This window comes from Pseudorca crassidens, chromosome 7 (assembly GCF_039906515.1).
Source record: "Pseudorca crassidens isolate mPseCra1 chromosome 7, mPseCra1.hap1, whole genome shotgun sequence".
Classification (NCBI taxonomy): domain Eukaryota; kingdom Metazoa; phylum Chordata; class Mammalia; order Artiodactyla; family Delphinidae; genus Pseudorca; species Pseudorca crassidens.
Window position 1 is genome coordinate 105560805 of NC_090302.1, and position 17239 is coordinate 105578043.

The following is a 17239-nucleotide window of genomic DNA, read 5'->3' on the forward strand; positions in this document are numbered from 1 at the left end:
CCAGGAGCTTGGCTGACGTCAGCTGTGAAAGGTAATTGCTTTTTCTTGGCTGGCTAACAAGAGGAAAGTTACTGTGACGAGGACTGTAGGAGCCCTGCTAACCAAGGAGGAGAAGGCTGCCGAGTGTGGCCCACCCACGCTGGTGATGGTGTGTTCCCTTCTAAGCTGGCTAAGAATGCTAATACTTTTGCCAGCCTGTTCTGCAGAGTGTAGAAACGGAGGAAGAATCTTTCTTTCAAGAAACAAGAGGCACAGAGAAATACAAATGGGGAATATTTTTGTTTAGTCATTTAAGTAAGAGGTTGGAGTCCAGACTGGCTAGAGGTTAAAAGACTTAAGGCCTCCCTGAAGGTCTAGAAGTAGACTTCTCATCTCAGTGCTACAGCATGTTACTGAAAACAAGGAGAGGAGCTTGAAAGATATGCCTTTCCTTCAAAAAGGCTCATAGCAAAGCCTGAGTGCCTCTCTCCTCAAGGTGGTAGCAGTTTCCAGCGCCCACCTCCTGTATTAGGGCAAAAGTAGAGAACCTGAGGAGCCTGCATGCTCAGTGGGAATCTGACTGAGGAATGCTGAGTTGTACCCCAGTAAAGCTGTCCCTTTAACCAGCACACTTAGGGAATCAGGGCACTCCAGAACATGGCACTTTGTGGTTGTCCAGGGGTGTTGAGTCCTGTGCTAGGTGTAAGGAACAGCTTCTCTCTCACCTCTACAGCTATTTATGGTGGACAGATGAAGCTTGTGGCATGTTTGGGGAAGTAAAGCTCTTTGACCAGCTGCACATCTTCAATCTGGTAATAACTGGTAAAGAAGATGGTAAAGATTACCATCATCTTTATTTGAAAGAGGGGAATTAAACATGTCTCCAGTGACTGAGCTGAGCAGAACCAAAAGGAAATGTTAAATCTGTCTTGTGACTTCACATGGGTAGACAGCTAGAAGCATTAGAAGTCTGATGGATGAATTGATAATCGTTGAAGCTGGGTAGTGGGTCTGTGGAGGTTCAATATACCATTGTCTCTCCTTTTGTATATTTGAAATTCTCTGTAATAGACAGTTTTAAGTCCATGGGAAATGGCATCTATTTTGTAAAATTAGAAGTATAAAAAGCCAACCTCACACCAGTCAGAATGGCCATAATTAAAAAGTCTACAAATAATCAATGCTGGAGAGGTTGTGGAGAAAAGGGAACCCTCCTACACTGTTCGTAGGAATGTAAATTGGTGCAGCCACTATGGAGAACAGTATGGAGGTTCCTTAAAAAACTAAAAATAGAATTACCATATGACCCTGCAATCCCACTCCTGGGCATATATCTAGAGAAAACTCGAATTCGAAAAGATACATGCACCCCAGTGTTCACTGCAGCATTATTGAGTGATACAATAGCCAAGACATGGAAGCAACCTAAATGTCTATCAACAGATAAATGGATAAAGAAGATGTGGTATATATGTACAATGGAATATTACTCAACCATAAAAAGGAATAAAATAATGCCCACACACACAGAAAATAGAATACTACACGGCCATAAAAAAGAGTGAAATAATGCCATTTGCAGCAACATAGTAGACCTATAGATTATCATATTAAGTAAGCAAGAGAAAGACAAATATATGATATCACTTAATGTGGAATCTATATCACTTATATGTGGAATCTAAGGAAATTATACAAATGAAATTACTTACAAAACAGAAATAGACTCACAGACATAGAAAACAGACTTATGGTTACCAAAGGGGAAAGTGGGGGGAGGGATAAATTAGGAGGTTGGGATTAACAGATATACACTATTATATGTAAAATAGATAACCAACAAGGACCTACTACATCACACAAGGAACTATATTCAATGTCTTATATGTGTGTCTGTGTGTGTGTGTATATATATATATATATATATATATACACACACACACAGACACACATAACTGAATCACTTTGCTATACACTTGAAACTAAGGTAACATTGTAAATGAACTGTACTTCAATTTTTTAAAAATCCAGAAATATTTCTGAAAATTTTAGGGGAAGTTTTTTATTAGTTAGAGGTAATAGTATAAATCAGAGAGCTGCCTCTACATCTGTAAGCTAACCAAGTAGGAAATCTGTAACTAGATTAAGAAGCCCTACCCACCTTCATCCCTTTTCCATTGAGTAATTCCCACTACCTGGCAGCTAACATAGGGCCAGTTCTTCTTTCTTTTTTAAAAAAAAATACATCCCCCAGGAGCACATTTCTTTATATATACACAACATAATGATAACTGAATACAGTACAGTAAATCCGCAAGCATTTATTGCCTGTTGATTATATGTACTAAGCCCTGAGGATAGAAGTCATTGACTTCAAAAGGCTTACATTCTAGGAAGGGGGTTAGACATGCAAGTAAAATAAAGCACAGCATGACTACTGAAACAGTAGAACTCTAAAGGATCCCGCCAGCGTGGAGAGGGGGGTTATGAATGCCAGACTCTGTGGAGAGGGGAGGTGTGTGCAGCGGTCTCCTGGCGAAAGTGGTGTCCGAGTGAGGGTTCAAGGATGAATGGGAGTGCCCTGGGGCATGGGCTGCAGCACTGAAGGGGCAGCGGCCAAGCCAGTGGATTAGTGAAATTATGCCTTGTTTGGTAACGCCGGACTATAAGGACTGAGGTCAGTTGTGGCAGGAACTAGAGGTAAACCAGACGGGACGTGAAAAGCTTTGTGAAAATCAGGCTGAGGAATCTGAGCTCTGTCTTGGGACTTGCCAATAAGACAGCAGCATGGTTAGAATTACCACCCTGATTTATGGTTTTAAGTGCTGACTTGACCTCATGTGTTTAATCTCTTCCTGTCCTCAAGCTCACGTCAGTTACAACATTTTCAGTTACAAGTAACACAGAACTCAACTCACATGGTTTAAACCCAACATGGATGAACCTTGAAGATATAAGCCAGTCACCACAAGACAAATACGGAATGATTCCCCTTACATGAGGTACCTAGAGTAACCAAATCCATAGAGACAGGAAGTAGAGCGGGGGGTCGCCAGGGACAGGGGGAAGAGGGAACAGGGAGCTATTGTTTACTAGGTACAGAGTTTCAGTTTTACTTCTGGAGACGGATGGTGGTGATGGTTGCACAAGAGTGTGAAGGTACTTAATACCAGTAAACTGTACACTTAACAGTGGTTAAAATGATAAGTATCTTATGTATATTAGTACAATACAAAAAAGTACCAAAACAAAATGGCTTAAACCAAACGGAAAACATTATTTCCTAACAGCTTCCTTGGTAGAGCAGCTTCAGACTTGGTTAGTTGTTGATTCAACAGTATCAAAAAGGACCCAGGTTGTCTTCAGCTGCCCACTCCACCAGCCTCCACCCACCTGCTTCCTCCTCAGCCAACTCCCCTCGTAAGACAACTGCCCCAGTCAGAAATTTCTTTCCAACAGACTCACAGCTATGGAGAACAAACTAGTGGTCACCGGTGGGGAGAGGGAAGGTAGGGGATTAAGAGGCACAAACTAGGGCTTCCCTGGTGGCACAGTGGTTGAGAGTCCACCTGCCGATGCAGGGAACAAGGGTTCGTGCCCTGGTCCAGGAAGGTCCCACATGCCACGGAGCGGCTGGGCCCGTGAGCCACGGCCGCTGAGCCTGCGCGTCCAGAGCCTGTGCTCCACAACGGGAGAGGCCACAGCAGTGAGAGGCCCGCGTACCGCAAAAAAAAAAAAAAGCACAAACTACTATGTGTAAAATAAGCTACAAGGATATGTTGTACAGAGCAAGGAGTATAGCCAGTATTTTATCATAACTTTAAATGGAGTATAATCTATAAGAATTTTGAATCACTGTGTTGTACACCTGAAACTAATTATTATAAATCAATTATCCTTCAATTAAGATAAAGAAAACAAATTTCTTTCCAAAAGAGCATCCAAGAAAAGAGACCATCTAAGAGCAAGAAAGGCTTCCAAAACCACGTATTCCTCAACATCCCCACTTGAATGTCTAATAGCCATTTCACCTGCAGCACAGCCAAAGCCGAGCTCCTGATGTCCTCCCCCCACCACCCTCTTCTCACCATCTTTCAGTCTCACTAACTGGCAGTTCATTCTTTCTCCAAACCATTCCTGTACTCAGGCCAAAAACCTTAGAGTCATCTTGGGCCCCTCTCTGTGTGTCCCACCCTACATCCATCAACAGATTCTTTTGACTCTGCCTTTAAATGTTTCCAGGGTCCAGCTACTCTTCACCACCCTGACTCTGCTTTGAGCCACCACCATCTCTTATCTGGATTATTGCAATAGCTTTTTAACTGGTCTCCCTGTTTCTGCCCTTGGTCACTTATTCATTCATCGAACAGATATTTCAATGAGTACTTAATATATGCAGGCATTGCTCCGGGTGCTAGCCCCGGGTGCAGGTAAAAATCCCTGCCCTCCTGGAGCTTTCATTCTGTTCTCAAAATAGCAGTCAGAGTGATCTCTTTCAAATGTAAGTCAATCATGTCACGTGTCTGCTCAGAATTCTTAGATTTATGCTGTAGTCTGTACATGTAGGTGATGAGGAAAAGCACGTTTTAATCTCAGGATGCCTGTGCCTCTGACGAATGCTGTCATGTCACAGAGCATAGTTCAGTTTGAATGTGAACTTTTAAAGTGCAGAGAAAGAGGATGAAAAAAATAGTTTCTAGCATGCAGGATTCTAGAAATAGAAAGCACTGCATTGAATGACGTCAGAGGCATCTATGTAATAGAGTGATCACTCCAGTAATGATTTCTTAACCACCTGCCTCTCATCCTTCTTCCTTATTTTGCTGAATTCTTTGGACAAGTTGAGCTCTCAAAACACATTGAACATCTATTAAATGCATGTGCCCCCTCTTGAGTTTTTTTAAATTGAGCTAAGACGTACATGCAATGATAATCCAGATCAAGATATACCATTTTTCAGCACTCCAGAAGACTCCCTTGTTCCCTCTTTCAGTCCATATCATCTTCCAAATGTAACCAGTATTCTGACTTGTATCACCGTAAAATTAGTTTTGCCTGCGTCTGAACTTTGCATTGATGAAATCTTTTACATCTGGTTTCTTTCATGCAAAATTAGGTCTGTGAGATTCATCCATGGCATTGCAGGTAGCTCTAGTTCTTTCTTTTTTGTTGCAGTATCATATTCCATTGCGTGAAAATACACAATTTATCCATTCTACTATTGATAGATATTTGGGTTATTTCCTGTTTTGGCTGTTATGAGTAACATGTCTTTTGTTGGCTGTAAGCATTCATTTCTCTTTTCACTCTGGGAGTATACTTGCTGGGTCATAGGACATGCTTCCGGATATAGAACTTTAGGAGACAGTGCAAACAATAAAGTGGTTGTACCCTCTGAGGGGTGTGAGATGTCTTCCTGGATCCGGTGGGTCTGAGCTGCTGCCTGACCCATTATTTGTTCATGTTTTTGTCTTCCCCCTGCTCTACCCCAAGCCACAGTGTTGAACAAAAGTAATGATTAGAACACAAAGACAAGGTTGAAATTGTGCAAGACGGAATATCAGTAATCCTTGGATTAAAAGGGAAATTCTCCAGTGACCTATTATCACATGACACGGTTCTGTTACCTTCATCACATCAGTTTCAGTTCCATTTTCTTAATACTTGAAATTTTTTTGAAAGACGTGGGAAACAAAACACGGTAGGAAACCCTATTCCTAAATAGTAAATGTTTGGGCTACAGAATTAGGTGAGACTGGAGGGGGCTAGCAGGGATCTGATTTCATGCACATACTGATCGCTAGGACTACAAAGTGACGAACAAGATACATAGAGCTTCCACCACGTGGGGAAGCCGACCAGCAATCGCAGTGCACCGTGGGGAGAGCCGTGGGGAGGAGTACGGTAAAGAGAAACGCCGGCGTCTTCCTTTACGTGACACACACGAAAACCACAACGCTACTGCGCCGGAGGTGTGGGGTTTCCACACATCACTCAGCTCTGCACCACCAGCCAGGTGGCCTACCATTGCCTCCGTTTTGACACTGTCTCCCTGGAGGTGGCATCAGATTCCACAGGTTACAGGTCGGTCCGGTGGGACTGACCCCACTTCAGATGCCAACTGCAAGTCTAGGTTGTCACTGTGCTTCTGACCGACGAGCTCCAGATCAGAGGTTCCCACGACCCCCTCCTTGGGTTCGATCAGTTTGCTAGAGGGCACAGCATGAGCCAAGCCTGGAAGCTAGGCAGAGCCCGACACGCCGGGAGCTTTCAGAAAAGTTAAATCTTCACTGGGGCTGAAGCATAGTGTTTCAGGGGAGAACAGTAGCAAGCAGTGAAGCTAGAAATATAATCAGATATCAGACCATGAAAAGCTCTAAAATAATAGCAGCAGCAGCCAGTGTTCTGGAGGAATTGGCTTTTTCCAGACTCCGGACTAAGCACATATCAAGGACTATCTCATTCAATATTTAATATCCTTAAAACATAGGTACGTTATTATAGATGATAAAATGTAATTAAGTAATGGCCAAAGCTACAGCCCTTAAAATGACAGGTCTAGACCTTAAATCCGTATCTTTTGAGTGATCGAAAGCCCGTTCTCTTAGCCACTCGTATAGCTAGTACCACGTAAGCCATGCTTTATCCTCCTAGGAGCTCAGCTTCTTAAATGTGATCTTGTTTCATTATAGCGGCACCATTTAGGATAATGATTCCTTTTAAAGAAAAAAACTTCACGGACCTTTAATATTGACTTAAATCAGCTAGTGTTCCTCAAATGGATGCAAATATAAAACTGACATAAACTCCTGGTACTTAACACTGCTCGTATATCAAAACAAGTATACCAATTAATACCCCCCCAAAAAATTAAAGTGAATGAAATGCAAATTAAGTAGCACTAATTTAATGCCACTGATGGTGTTTGGTGAAAATCGTTGCTCTGGATGAGTGAGTGGCACTGACACTTCACTTGGTCAGGGCACCCTGGCTGCCGGCGGCTGTGGAGACTCCACTTCCCATACCTGACCTCTCGTTCAACCTTCCAGGAAACCATAACGCTGTCTCGCTTCACTTGGAGTGTGGACATCTCACACGTTAGATCCACCACTTCCCATTCACCTATAACACCTGAAGCCGTGCTGCGTGGTACCCACAGGATTGTAAACCCACAGGCTCTGAAATACAGTTCCTGTGTTTTAATGCAACCTGAATTCAGAATGTTTTTAAAGTTCCAAACTTAATCAAATGAGATTCGATCTGGAAAGGACTTTGGTCTGTGAATGAGAGTGGGAAAAGGAGGACGGCTACGAGGGGCACGTGTGCTGGCTTTTGAGGGCTGCTAAAGTAATGCTTAGTAAGAGACTCTTCTGACTTTTGTCTGTCTGCTTCTTCACAGGGGTTGGCACCAGGAATTATTACAGAAAGATTGGCTACAGATTGCAAGGTCCGTACATGGTAAAAAATCTAAAATAACCGCCACGCCAGCGCACCTTGACACCTGTCCTCCCTGGCAGAAAACAGAGATTCAGGATGTGTTGAACACTCAGCACAGAGGCTGAGCGAAGCACATGGACCTCCCTGACCCCCTGACAAGGAGCCTCCCCCTCGCCCTCCCGCTGGAGCCACAGAGACTGGAAGCCGCACTCAGGGCCGGGCCGGGTGTCTGCTGACCAAGCCTACGGAGCCTGGGCGCTCAGAGCCCCCGCACCGCGCCCTCCTGCATGTTCTCAAGACGTCACTTCCGTTTCGAGGCTTAAGTCCTATATCCAATTTCTAAATTCTGCATGAGGCCTGCAAGTGACCTAACCATGACTCAGGCACAGTGACAAAAGCAAACTGATCATCTCATTTGAACTGCATGGTTCATGAACTAAAAACTGGCTATGTCATTTGAGGAGGACACATAGTTTCTATCAGCAGGTTATTTATATCCAGTTTCTATCAGCAGGTTATTTATATCCTGTACAGACAAAGCGCCAGGTTGGGACATGTGAAAACTGTCACGTTGATCTCTGACCTATAACTACATATGCCTTCCAGCACAGGTCAAGAAAATGAGCTTTTCTTTTCACGGACATCATTCTGGTTTGAAATAACAGTGTGATGGGGAGAGAAGAAGCAAGATTGTAGGCTTATGTTTCAAGCTTGAAACCAGCCTTTCACATTTTTAATCGTCTGTACTTTGCACACTCTTGACAATTGCAAAACACCGTGGGCGGCACTTTCTCCCAGAGAGGCGTTTGGCTTCCCCATTGGTCTGTCCTGAGCAGGCAGAGTCTGCCGTGCATGTGTCTGGGTTTGGGTGACATCTGTGGATGTCAAGAGGCACATCCACAGGTGCTGTTCCCTTTCTTTTAATTCTTTAAATCGATTTTGGTTTGTTTTAAACGGAGAAAAATCAGGGTTAAACTTTTTTGTGAAAGCAAAAAAATGGAAAACAGGCCCAAATCTAAAAATAGGAAAGAGACTGGCTTTTTCAAAGTTTCATCTTTATAGAACTGCCTCTATGTAACTTCCAGGTAATCTAAGGAGACTCAGCCTGGAGAGGGTCCGTTCGTAAGAACATAGCTTAACCCTGCATCCCTTGGCTTCTGTGGCATTTTACAAAGGTTTATTAAATGGAATTGATTCTTCTAAAGGTTTGAAAAATAAAATCTTCAACATACAAGGAAGAATCACGTAAGGTTTTTTCCTCTCCCTGTGAACGCAGTGACATTTGCCATGAGCTTATGGGTTTGGGTTTCCTGCCCAGGGCACTGTTTGTTTCTTCCTGGGTCCTGTTTGCCATTTTGTTAAACTGCTACAAGGCAAACGGCGCTGACTTCCTGTGGGCGCGCTGTGGCACTGCAGAGGCCTTCTGTGAGTGCCATTTAAGGAAGTCAGCGACTTCTCAATCTTGAGCCAAACTGACGATTATAGCCCAGAACACAGCCTCTCAGATAACTGAGGAACTGCCCCAGAGAAGCGTGGTTTTCAGCACAGTCTTGGGGGAAAAAAAACCAAAAAAGATCAGCACATGCACAGCGAGTCAGTATGCTCTTGGCACCTGGGAAGGAAGTCTTGTCATGGAAGGAGTATCGGCATTGGCTTCCCAGCCAGAGAGGCATTTAATCTTCATGTTTAACGTCGACATTCTTCCAGTCAGCGCGCCCTTTTCTTTAATAATTAAAGCAGATGTACAGTGTATGTTTGATAGGCCACAAACAGGCTGTTCTGTTTAGCATCAGATTCAAGTTAACTCATGGATAAGCCAGAATGACTTCCCCAGACCTCGATATGTGAACATTTCTTTTACCGAGCCTTTCTGCCGCTAGAAGCTTCAGCTTCTCCCCTGACTGCCAAGCACTGTCCCCGGCATCTGTGGTGCCTGGCGCCTCCACAGCCCGGCTGGCCTGGCTCTCCTAGAGATTACGTGCACTGGCTCAAATGACCACCTCGTGAGAAAGATCAGTTAGGCAGGATCCTGTCGGCCTCCGCGTGAAACGTTTAAAGCTGCAGTTTGTGTTTCTGATCTGTATTGAATGACTCCTTAGCAACCATCTCAGGCCCACTCACAGCTCCGCTTTTGACTCAAGTTTTTGTTAAATCTCCTGGAGAGGTTTTGTTGTTGTTTTTAAATTATCAAAAACAGACCGAAATCTATTCAAATAAAAAATGAGACTTTAAAAATACATTATCGCCAAGTAAAAGGGCCTGGTAGAGCTCACTGTTTCCCCAACTTAGGAATGAATGTGGAGCCCTTTTAAAGGAAAAAATGTCTGCTAACACAAACAAATACTGAAAAGTACAACTTAAAAGCCAAAGCCTGTTCTATGAAAACAGCTTTCGAAATGCAAGTTTTCATTTCCAAAGGTTTTTATGGGTTGTTGTTTTTTAAGATTATCACCTAATTAAAAACAAAATTTTGTTCATAAAGAACCCACAGACCCTTAGGCTGATGAAAGAGCTCAAGATCTAGGTTCTGAAAACCTGGGCTCCCTTATTAACTCTGAAGCTGTGGGCAAGTCCCCTCCCCTTTTTCGGCTACACACTCCCCCCCCCCTCCAATTTATAACATGAGAGAATCGCCCATCTGTCGGGGTAAGCGCAAGGTCCAGTGGGGTCCCATTTGAGAGACACTGCCTAAACCACGACATTATGTAAAATGCGGTTAACTCCAGTGAAGTGGCTTCTCGACAGATGTGTGACCTCGAGCAAGAACACTCTGCCTCTCAGCAAGTTTCCTGTCTGTAAAGTGGAAATGATAACAGTTTCTCCCCCATGCAGTAGTTGTCAGGATTAAATGAGCTCACGTATGTCAGTTTCTTAGACCAGGGCCTGTGGAATGTAAAACACACTACAGGCACTGGCTATTATGACCAACATGTAACAAGTGCAGTATCTGGCCCATTTTAACATGGGAGTTTCTTCTCTGTTGGCAGTAGAATCTTATTTTTTGCTAGAATCTCTAACTTTTGCCTTCTCTCCCATCCTCTGATCATTCCTTCTGTTTCATTCACATAAGTCTAGGGTTACAAATCGTCAGATCCATGCTTTGAGGGACAAGAAACTAGCTGAGACTCTGCAACAGCAAAAAGCATTTCCAAATATCACTGTCATTCTGGGGGCTTCCCGGAAAGTTGTCCAGTATTAGCATGGACTGCGGTCTCCCATGCGTGTGCACAGGTAGCCACATCCACTTAGGGAGTCCCCCAAGGGAGGCTGGCCACCTTCCGTGGCAGGGAGGACAAGCAGTGCCCCATCTGTGCCCCATCTGTGCCTTAGGGTCGTGTGTGCCCTCTGTACGCTTGTGTTGAACTCCGTGCAGGCAGCTCCAGAAACTAAGCTCACAGACCTTTTAAAGAATCTGATTTTAACATAGATAATCAAACACATGCCTGTGACAAGGGGCAAACCAGTTGCTTTTCTACAGCCAAATGTGCAGCCTTATTTCTTCCTGTCTCCACATGCCTAGAATACCCTTCTGTCCACCTGGAGGACTCCTCCTCCAAGGAGGGAACTGCCATCTGAGGCCCACCATGTGCTGCTTCTCTATCTAGGCCACCCTTATGCAGCCCTCATGGTCAACGCTCATCTTCCCCCATTAACAAATGAAGACACAGGCTGGTGTCATCATGGCTGGGCCTGAAGCCCCCGGGCCACCACGTTGCCCATTAGAGTCGGCACCAGCCCTAAATGTCCACAGATCGCATACACATCCACGTGAAAGGTGCCCGCAGAGCGGCCCAGCACAGAAGCCCTGAGCTCAGCTATAATACTAAGTGTGTTTAGGATTCCAACGCGAGTCACTGACTCGGCCTTTCTCCACTCCACCCCCATGTTCTCAGTCAGCTTATGTTTAAAGAAGACACAAGTATTGAGCAACGAGGCTGTGCTTTCATATTATTTCATCCTCACAACAACCTGTAACCTGAGACCTGTCACCAGCCCGGTTTTCCCCAGTGCAGGTAGTGGAAGGGCACGATGTCATCAAGAGAGAACGCAGGCGCTTCCCTGGTGGCGCAGTGGGTAAGAATCCACCTGCCAATTCAGGGGACACAGGTTTGAGCCCTGGTTCCGGGAAGATCCCACATGCCACAGAGCAACTAAGCCTGTGTGCCACAACTACTGAGCCTGTGCTCTACAGCCCACGAGCCACAACTACTGAGCCCGCGTACCACAACTACTGAAGCCTGTGTGCCTAGAGCCCATGCTCCACAGCAAGGGAAGCCACCGCAATGAGAAGCCCACACACTGCAACGAGTAGACCCCGCTTGGCGCATCTAGAGAAAGCCGTGAAGAAGACCCAATGCAGCTAAAAATAAATAAAAAACAGATACAACATTAAAATAGAAATAAAAAATGTTTAAAAAAAAAAAAAGAGAGAACGCAGAGCAAAGGGAGAGTCTGCTCTTTCCGTTTCAATAAAAATAGCTTTTTTTGGTTCTAAAAATTATATATGCTCAATATAACAGATTGAAATGAAACAGAAAGGTACAAAATAACCTGAAATCCCACCATCAGACACTGGTAAGCCCTGTGATGAACGTGCTTCCATGCGTCTCACCCGCACCCGAACACACACAGCCATCAGTCACCTTTACGTAAAATGGTCACACAGTGCATGTCGCTTTGTAACCTTTTTCACTCCACAAAATGTAAGTAATACCAGCATCTTCCCGTGTCAGTACACACGGATCTACTTCATCCTTTTTAATGACTTCCTAGCTTCCCGTTGTCTGCAGATCCCACACTTTAAGTGGGTCTTCTCATATCTTACATTCGTTTATATCCTCATTGTCACAATAGCTAGAATTGTGTATGAAGCATGGGGGCTGCATACACTCGTTGACTCAATATTAAGATTTGCTTTCATTTTTTTCTATAAGCCTCACTCATCCGTGACAGGCTTCTGTGTCCCTCCCTGTGGTTCTTCGCCCCCAAGCCCTTCCATCCTTCACTGTTACCCACCTTCCAGGAGATGGGGAAGGAGCAACCTGCCTGCGGCCTGGCCGTGCCCCGGCAGAGGCAGCAGCACCTGCGGTTGGGAGCAAGTCCCATCACACAAAATGCCAAGCTCTGCATCCCCGAGTGGCGCCGGAGCGTGAACATACTTTCATTGAGGTCAGAGGTGACCGTACCTTATTTCATCTCCCCTGATGGAAGTTACTGCTTCAGGTCACATTCCTCAACTGCTCAAGCCCTGCAGAGAAGGTTATCCTCTTGTTTCAGGGCCGATCTTGTCTGTGAGGTTAGCGGTATGAGCTAACCTCACAACATTTTTTTTTTTTTTTAATGGTATTTCAGGGCTCACATGCCCTCTCTGTAACTCTCTCCCTTTTTTTAAAATTAATATCTTTTTATTTTTGGCTGCTTTGGGTCTTCGTTGTTGCGCGCGGGCTTTCTCTAGTTGCGGCGAGCGGGGGCTACTCTTTGTTGCGGTGCGCGGGCTTCTCATTGTGGTGGCTTCTCTTGTTGCAGAGCGTGGGCTCTAGGTGCACGGGCTTCAGTAGTTGTGGCTAGTGGGCTCAGTAGTTGTGGCGCACGGGCTTAGTTGCTCCACGGCATGTGGGATCTTCCCGGACCAGGGCTCGAACCTGTGTCCCCTGCATCGGCAGGTGGATTCTTAACCACTGTGCCACCAGGGGAGTGAACCAGGAAGACGATAGTCCCTGCTGTCCAGCGGGGCGTGGGGAGGGGCCCGGCACTTGGCCACCACCCCACCCCACCCTCCAAGGAAGAGCCGGCATGGCATCCAGCTGCCTGGGTTTGAGGCTGGCTTCTGCCTCCATCTAGCTTTGCAAAAACTAGGGTCTTGGACCACTGCGTGCTTGGGGTGCTGGGGCAGTAGTTAAGGGACTACTTACATCAACCTGAAGGAAGGGAAAGGAACGCTGGGGAAAGGGAAGGAGAAAGGGAAGAATATCTGAGCGGACAGGCCTGGTATTGCCTTCACAACAATCCTCCGAGGTAGGAATTTTGGCCCCCATTTTATGCATGAGAAACCAAGGTTCAGAATGGTTAAATGATGTAACCAAGGCCACAAAGCTGGTAAGTGAAGAGCTAAGTATAAAGGCAACAGGTTGACTTTCGCAAACTTGCAAAGATTTAAGGACCCTAATACCTATGAGCAGTGGTGGCTCTAGAATTTCTAAAACCGATGGTTTCAGGCTGGCAATTGGGTTGGAAAGGGATTTTTTTTTCTTTTTTTTTTTTTTTGAAGCTATGTTTGCCTTGCAGATGCTCTTTGCTCTCCACCCCCATCAACCTCAAGCCACTTCTCACCACAACTGCCAGTGAGCTCTCCTTTGAAAAACAACTCGAATAAATACAGCCAAGAGACATATCCAAATAAGGAACTTAGGAATAGGAATAATACGGAAAGAGAACCAGCAGTAAGTAATCAGTCCACTTAAATAGAGAGCTGAAACCAAGTAACTCTGGAAGTTACTCTCAGAGAAAAGGACGGACGCTTCCGAATTAAAATAGAGGAGTGAATGTGCACATCTAGTTTGGCTCCCAACCAAAGCTCACACAGACTAAAGGGGATTTCTTTTTTTTTTTTTTTAATCCATAAGGACAAAAGAGGAGACGAAAGTGCTAAGATTTTGGAAGCTCTAAAGCAGATGGACGATAGTAACTCAGTTGGCAGTTGAGACTGGATAGTGGAGAAAGTTCCAGTACAATTTAAGCCACAGGACCTGGCAACACCATACACTGGAGGGAAAGGGAAGAGCCAGAGCAGGACTGACAGAGCCCCTTTATAGGTCCTGGGTTCCCTGGGTTCCCTCCATTCAGCACGTGCTCTGTTACTACCTCAGCAACAGACTGGAGGTGAATTAAGGGAGTCAAACAAGAGAGGATCTTTGGGTGAGAGAACTCCAGACAAAGCCGAAGGTCGGGGTAACAACTGAGAACAGGATGATGAAGTGAACCCATGCATATTAAATAGTGAGTACTGAGACTTCCCGCCGTCTTCCCCAGCTCAGTTTTCAGAATGCTGACAAGACGTTTCCCCACAGGCCAGAAACTGACAGGCTCTTCTAGAGAATAACCAGCCCGAGAGGAAAGACTTAAACATACAATCATATAGAGTTCCTCAAGAAACAACCCAGACAGCAACTCCACGGCAAAATCAGTAAGCCCTGCTCTGATGGGCTGAATGTTTGTGTCCCCCCCAAAATGTATACATTGAAGCCTCAACCCCCAATGTGACTGAATTTGGAGATCAGGCCTTTCTGGAGGTAACTAAGGGTAAATGAGGTCACAGGGTGGAACCTTCATCCAATAATATTAGACAAGAGACAACAGAGGACAGTGGCATCACCAAGACAGTGACACTATCCATTCCTATAGGCCTTCACTCCCCCTCAAGAAGAACAACTAACAGTTCTTCATGGGCAAGACACCCCTGAGAGAACCCTAGACCACAAGAGTGAGGGTGAAGCAAGCACAGCACTGCAGAGACCAAGACACCACATCAGAAGGGTGAGAGGAGCCGCTGCATGCTGACAGCACCGCCTCATCCCCAGGCTGGTGCAGTATCACACTGAGAGATCGCCCCTGAGTCTACGGCGCCTCCAGTGGGAAAAGAGAGCCAAGGGTACATATCCAGCTCCCACTGTGGGTCCCTTCTTGGGAGCCCCCCACTCTGGTCATGCCCCACAGGAATTGCAAGGGTACCTGCAGGACTTGACCCCCGGGAATCTGCTTGTGATGGAGAAGTGGGGAAGGGCTGGCAACGACCACCACTCAGATCTTAGCAGACCGAGTCCTACCTGTGGCGTCTGAGCAGTGGTCCCAACGACTACAGCCGTTTTGTTCATCTGCAGAGCCAAGATGGGCACAGTCTGGCCAGGGAACTCGGCAGGATACAGGCTTGCCTGATGTGGGCCCTCAAACGAAGAGCTTTGCCAGCCCTGGAGGCTGGTCGGCCCTGGCCCAGGCGGCGGAGCTGAGTCAGAGCCCAGCCTACTGCTGAGTGTAGCTCCCAGCCCCTCCAGCTAGAAAGCCTGACTGGGGACACCTGGGAGGCTGCATAGCCCAGCAGTGCTCAAGCAGAGCAGGGGATATGGCAGGCAGAGCTGATGACCTGTAGAGCAAAGCCAGTGGCACCAACTGGCCAGGGAACTTGGGGAGTGGGTCAGCTTGAGTAAAGACCACAAACAAAAAGCCTTGCTGGGCTTGGAGAATTCCCCTCTTCACCCAAGCAGGAGAATTAAACCATAGCCCCACCTACAGCTGAGTGTAGTTCCTGGCCTCTTCTGACCAGAAAGCCTGATCAGGAACACCTGGGAAGCAGCTATGAGCTGGCTTTTCCTCCTGCCCATGGAGGGGAGTTGAGTCAGCCCCACTCACTGATGAGTGTAGCTTCCAGCCCCACCTGACCAAAAAGCCTGACCATAACACCTGGAAGCTGTGAACCCAGCAACCCCTGAGCAGAGAGCTGGTGGTCTGCAGAGCAAAGCCAGGGGCCCTGTTCAGCCAGGGAATTTGGGGCATGGGTCAGGTTGAGTCAAGACCACATACAAAGAGCCTTGCAGGCCTTGGAACTGGTGCTCCCACTGCACCTGGGCAGGGAAGCTAATTTGTAGCCCCACCCACTGCTAAATGCAGCCCTGTGCTCATCCTACCAGAAAACCTGACCAGAGCACATGGGAAGCTGCACGGCCCACCCAATGGTCCTACTTACAGAGGCACTTGAACAGAGAGCACACTCACGGCTTTCCCTGTCTGCAGAGCAAAACCAGAGGTCCCAACTGGCCAGGGAATTCAGCGCAGTCTTACCTGATTCAAGTCCCCAAAGGATAAGCCATGCAGGTCCTGGGGCCCATCCTGCTGCCCCTCCAAGACAGGGACGCTAATTCATAGCCCCATCCTTTGCTGAGTAGAGTACTCAATCCTGACCATCTAGTAAACTTGATCGGAGAACTGAGGCAACCAGAGAGCTCATCCTACAACTTTGCTTAGGCAGAGAACCAACTTTGCTTGGGCAGGGAACCAAGCTAGTAGTCCTATCCAACTGTTCTCAGCCAGTGGCACAGCCCCATTCTGCCACCTCAGAGCTCAGGCAGTGGCCTCACCCAAAAACAGACCCTGCTAGCAAGTCTCACCTGCCCAAGAGCATTACCAGCACACACATTCAGAAACGTAAATTGAGCTGACCGGTGAAGACCTGCCTCTGCCAAAGGAAACATGTAAATTCTGGAAGAGGAGCCACTTACTCAGATGGACAAATACCAACACAAGGAATCAAGGATTATGAAAAATCAGGTAAACATGACACCACCAAAGGAAACCAATAGAGGTATGATAACTGACCCTAAAGAAATGGAGATCTATGAACTGTCAGACAAAGAATTCAGAATAATCCTCTTAAAGAAGTTTAGTGAGGGCTTCCCTGGTGGCGCAGTGGTTGAGAGTCCGCCTGCCGATGCAGGGGACATGGGTTTGTGCCCCGGTCCGGGAAGATCCCACATGCCGCGGAGCGGCTGGGCCCGTGAGCCATGGCCACTGAGCCTGCACTCCGCAATGGGAGAGGCCACAACAGTGAGAGGCCCGTGTACCGCAAAAAAAAAAAAAAAAAGAAGTTTAGTGAACCACCAGAACACAGTGACAACTAAATGAAATTAGGAAAACATTGCATAAACAAAATGGAAATTTCAACAAATAAATAGAAAACATCGAAAGAAAACAAACAGAAATCCAAGAACTGAGAATACAATGACTTAAGAAAATACGATTGAAGAATTCAAAGGAGACCTTCAAAAGCAGACTT

At 46.1% G+C, this 17239-nt stretch overlaps 1 protein-coding gene across 2 annotated transcripts in view; it reads left to right on the forward strand.

The window, feature by feature from the left end:
• The window catches only part of ELP3 (elongator acetyltransferase complex subunit 3), a 113281-nt gene extending 103628 nt beyond the window's left edge, over positions 1-9653 (forward strand). For both annotated transcript variants that reach the window (XM_067745257.1, XM_067745258.1), the window contains one exon: positions 7379-9653. In XM_067745257.1, the coding sequence (XP_067601358.1) occupies positions 7379-7455 (77 nt within the window). In that variant the 3' untranslated portion in view covers positions 7456-9653. The remainder of the gene's footprint in view (positions 1-7378) is intronic.
• The last annotated feature ends 7586 nt before the right edge of the window (positions 9654-17239 follow it).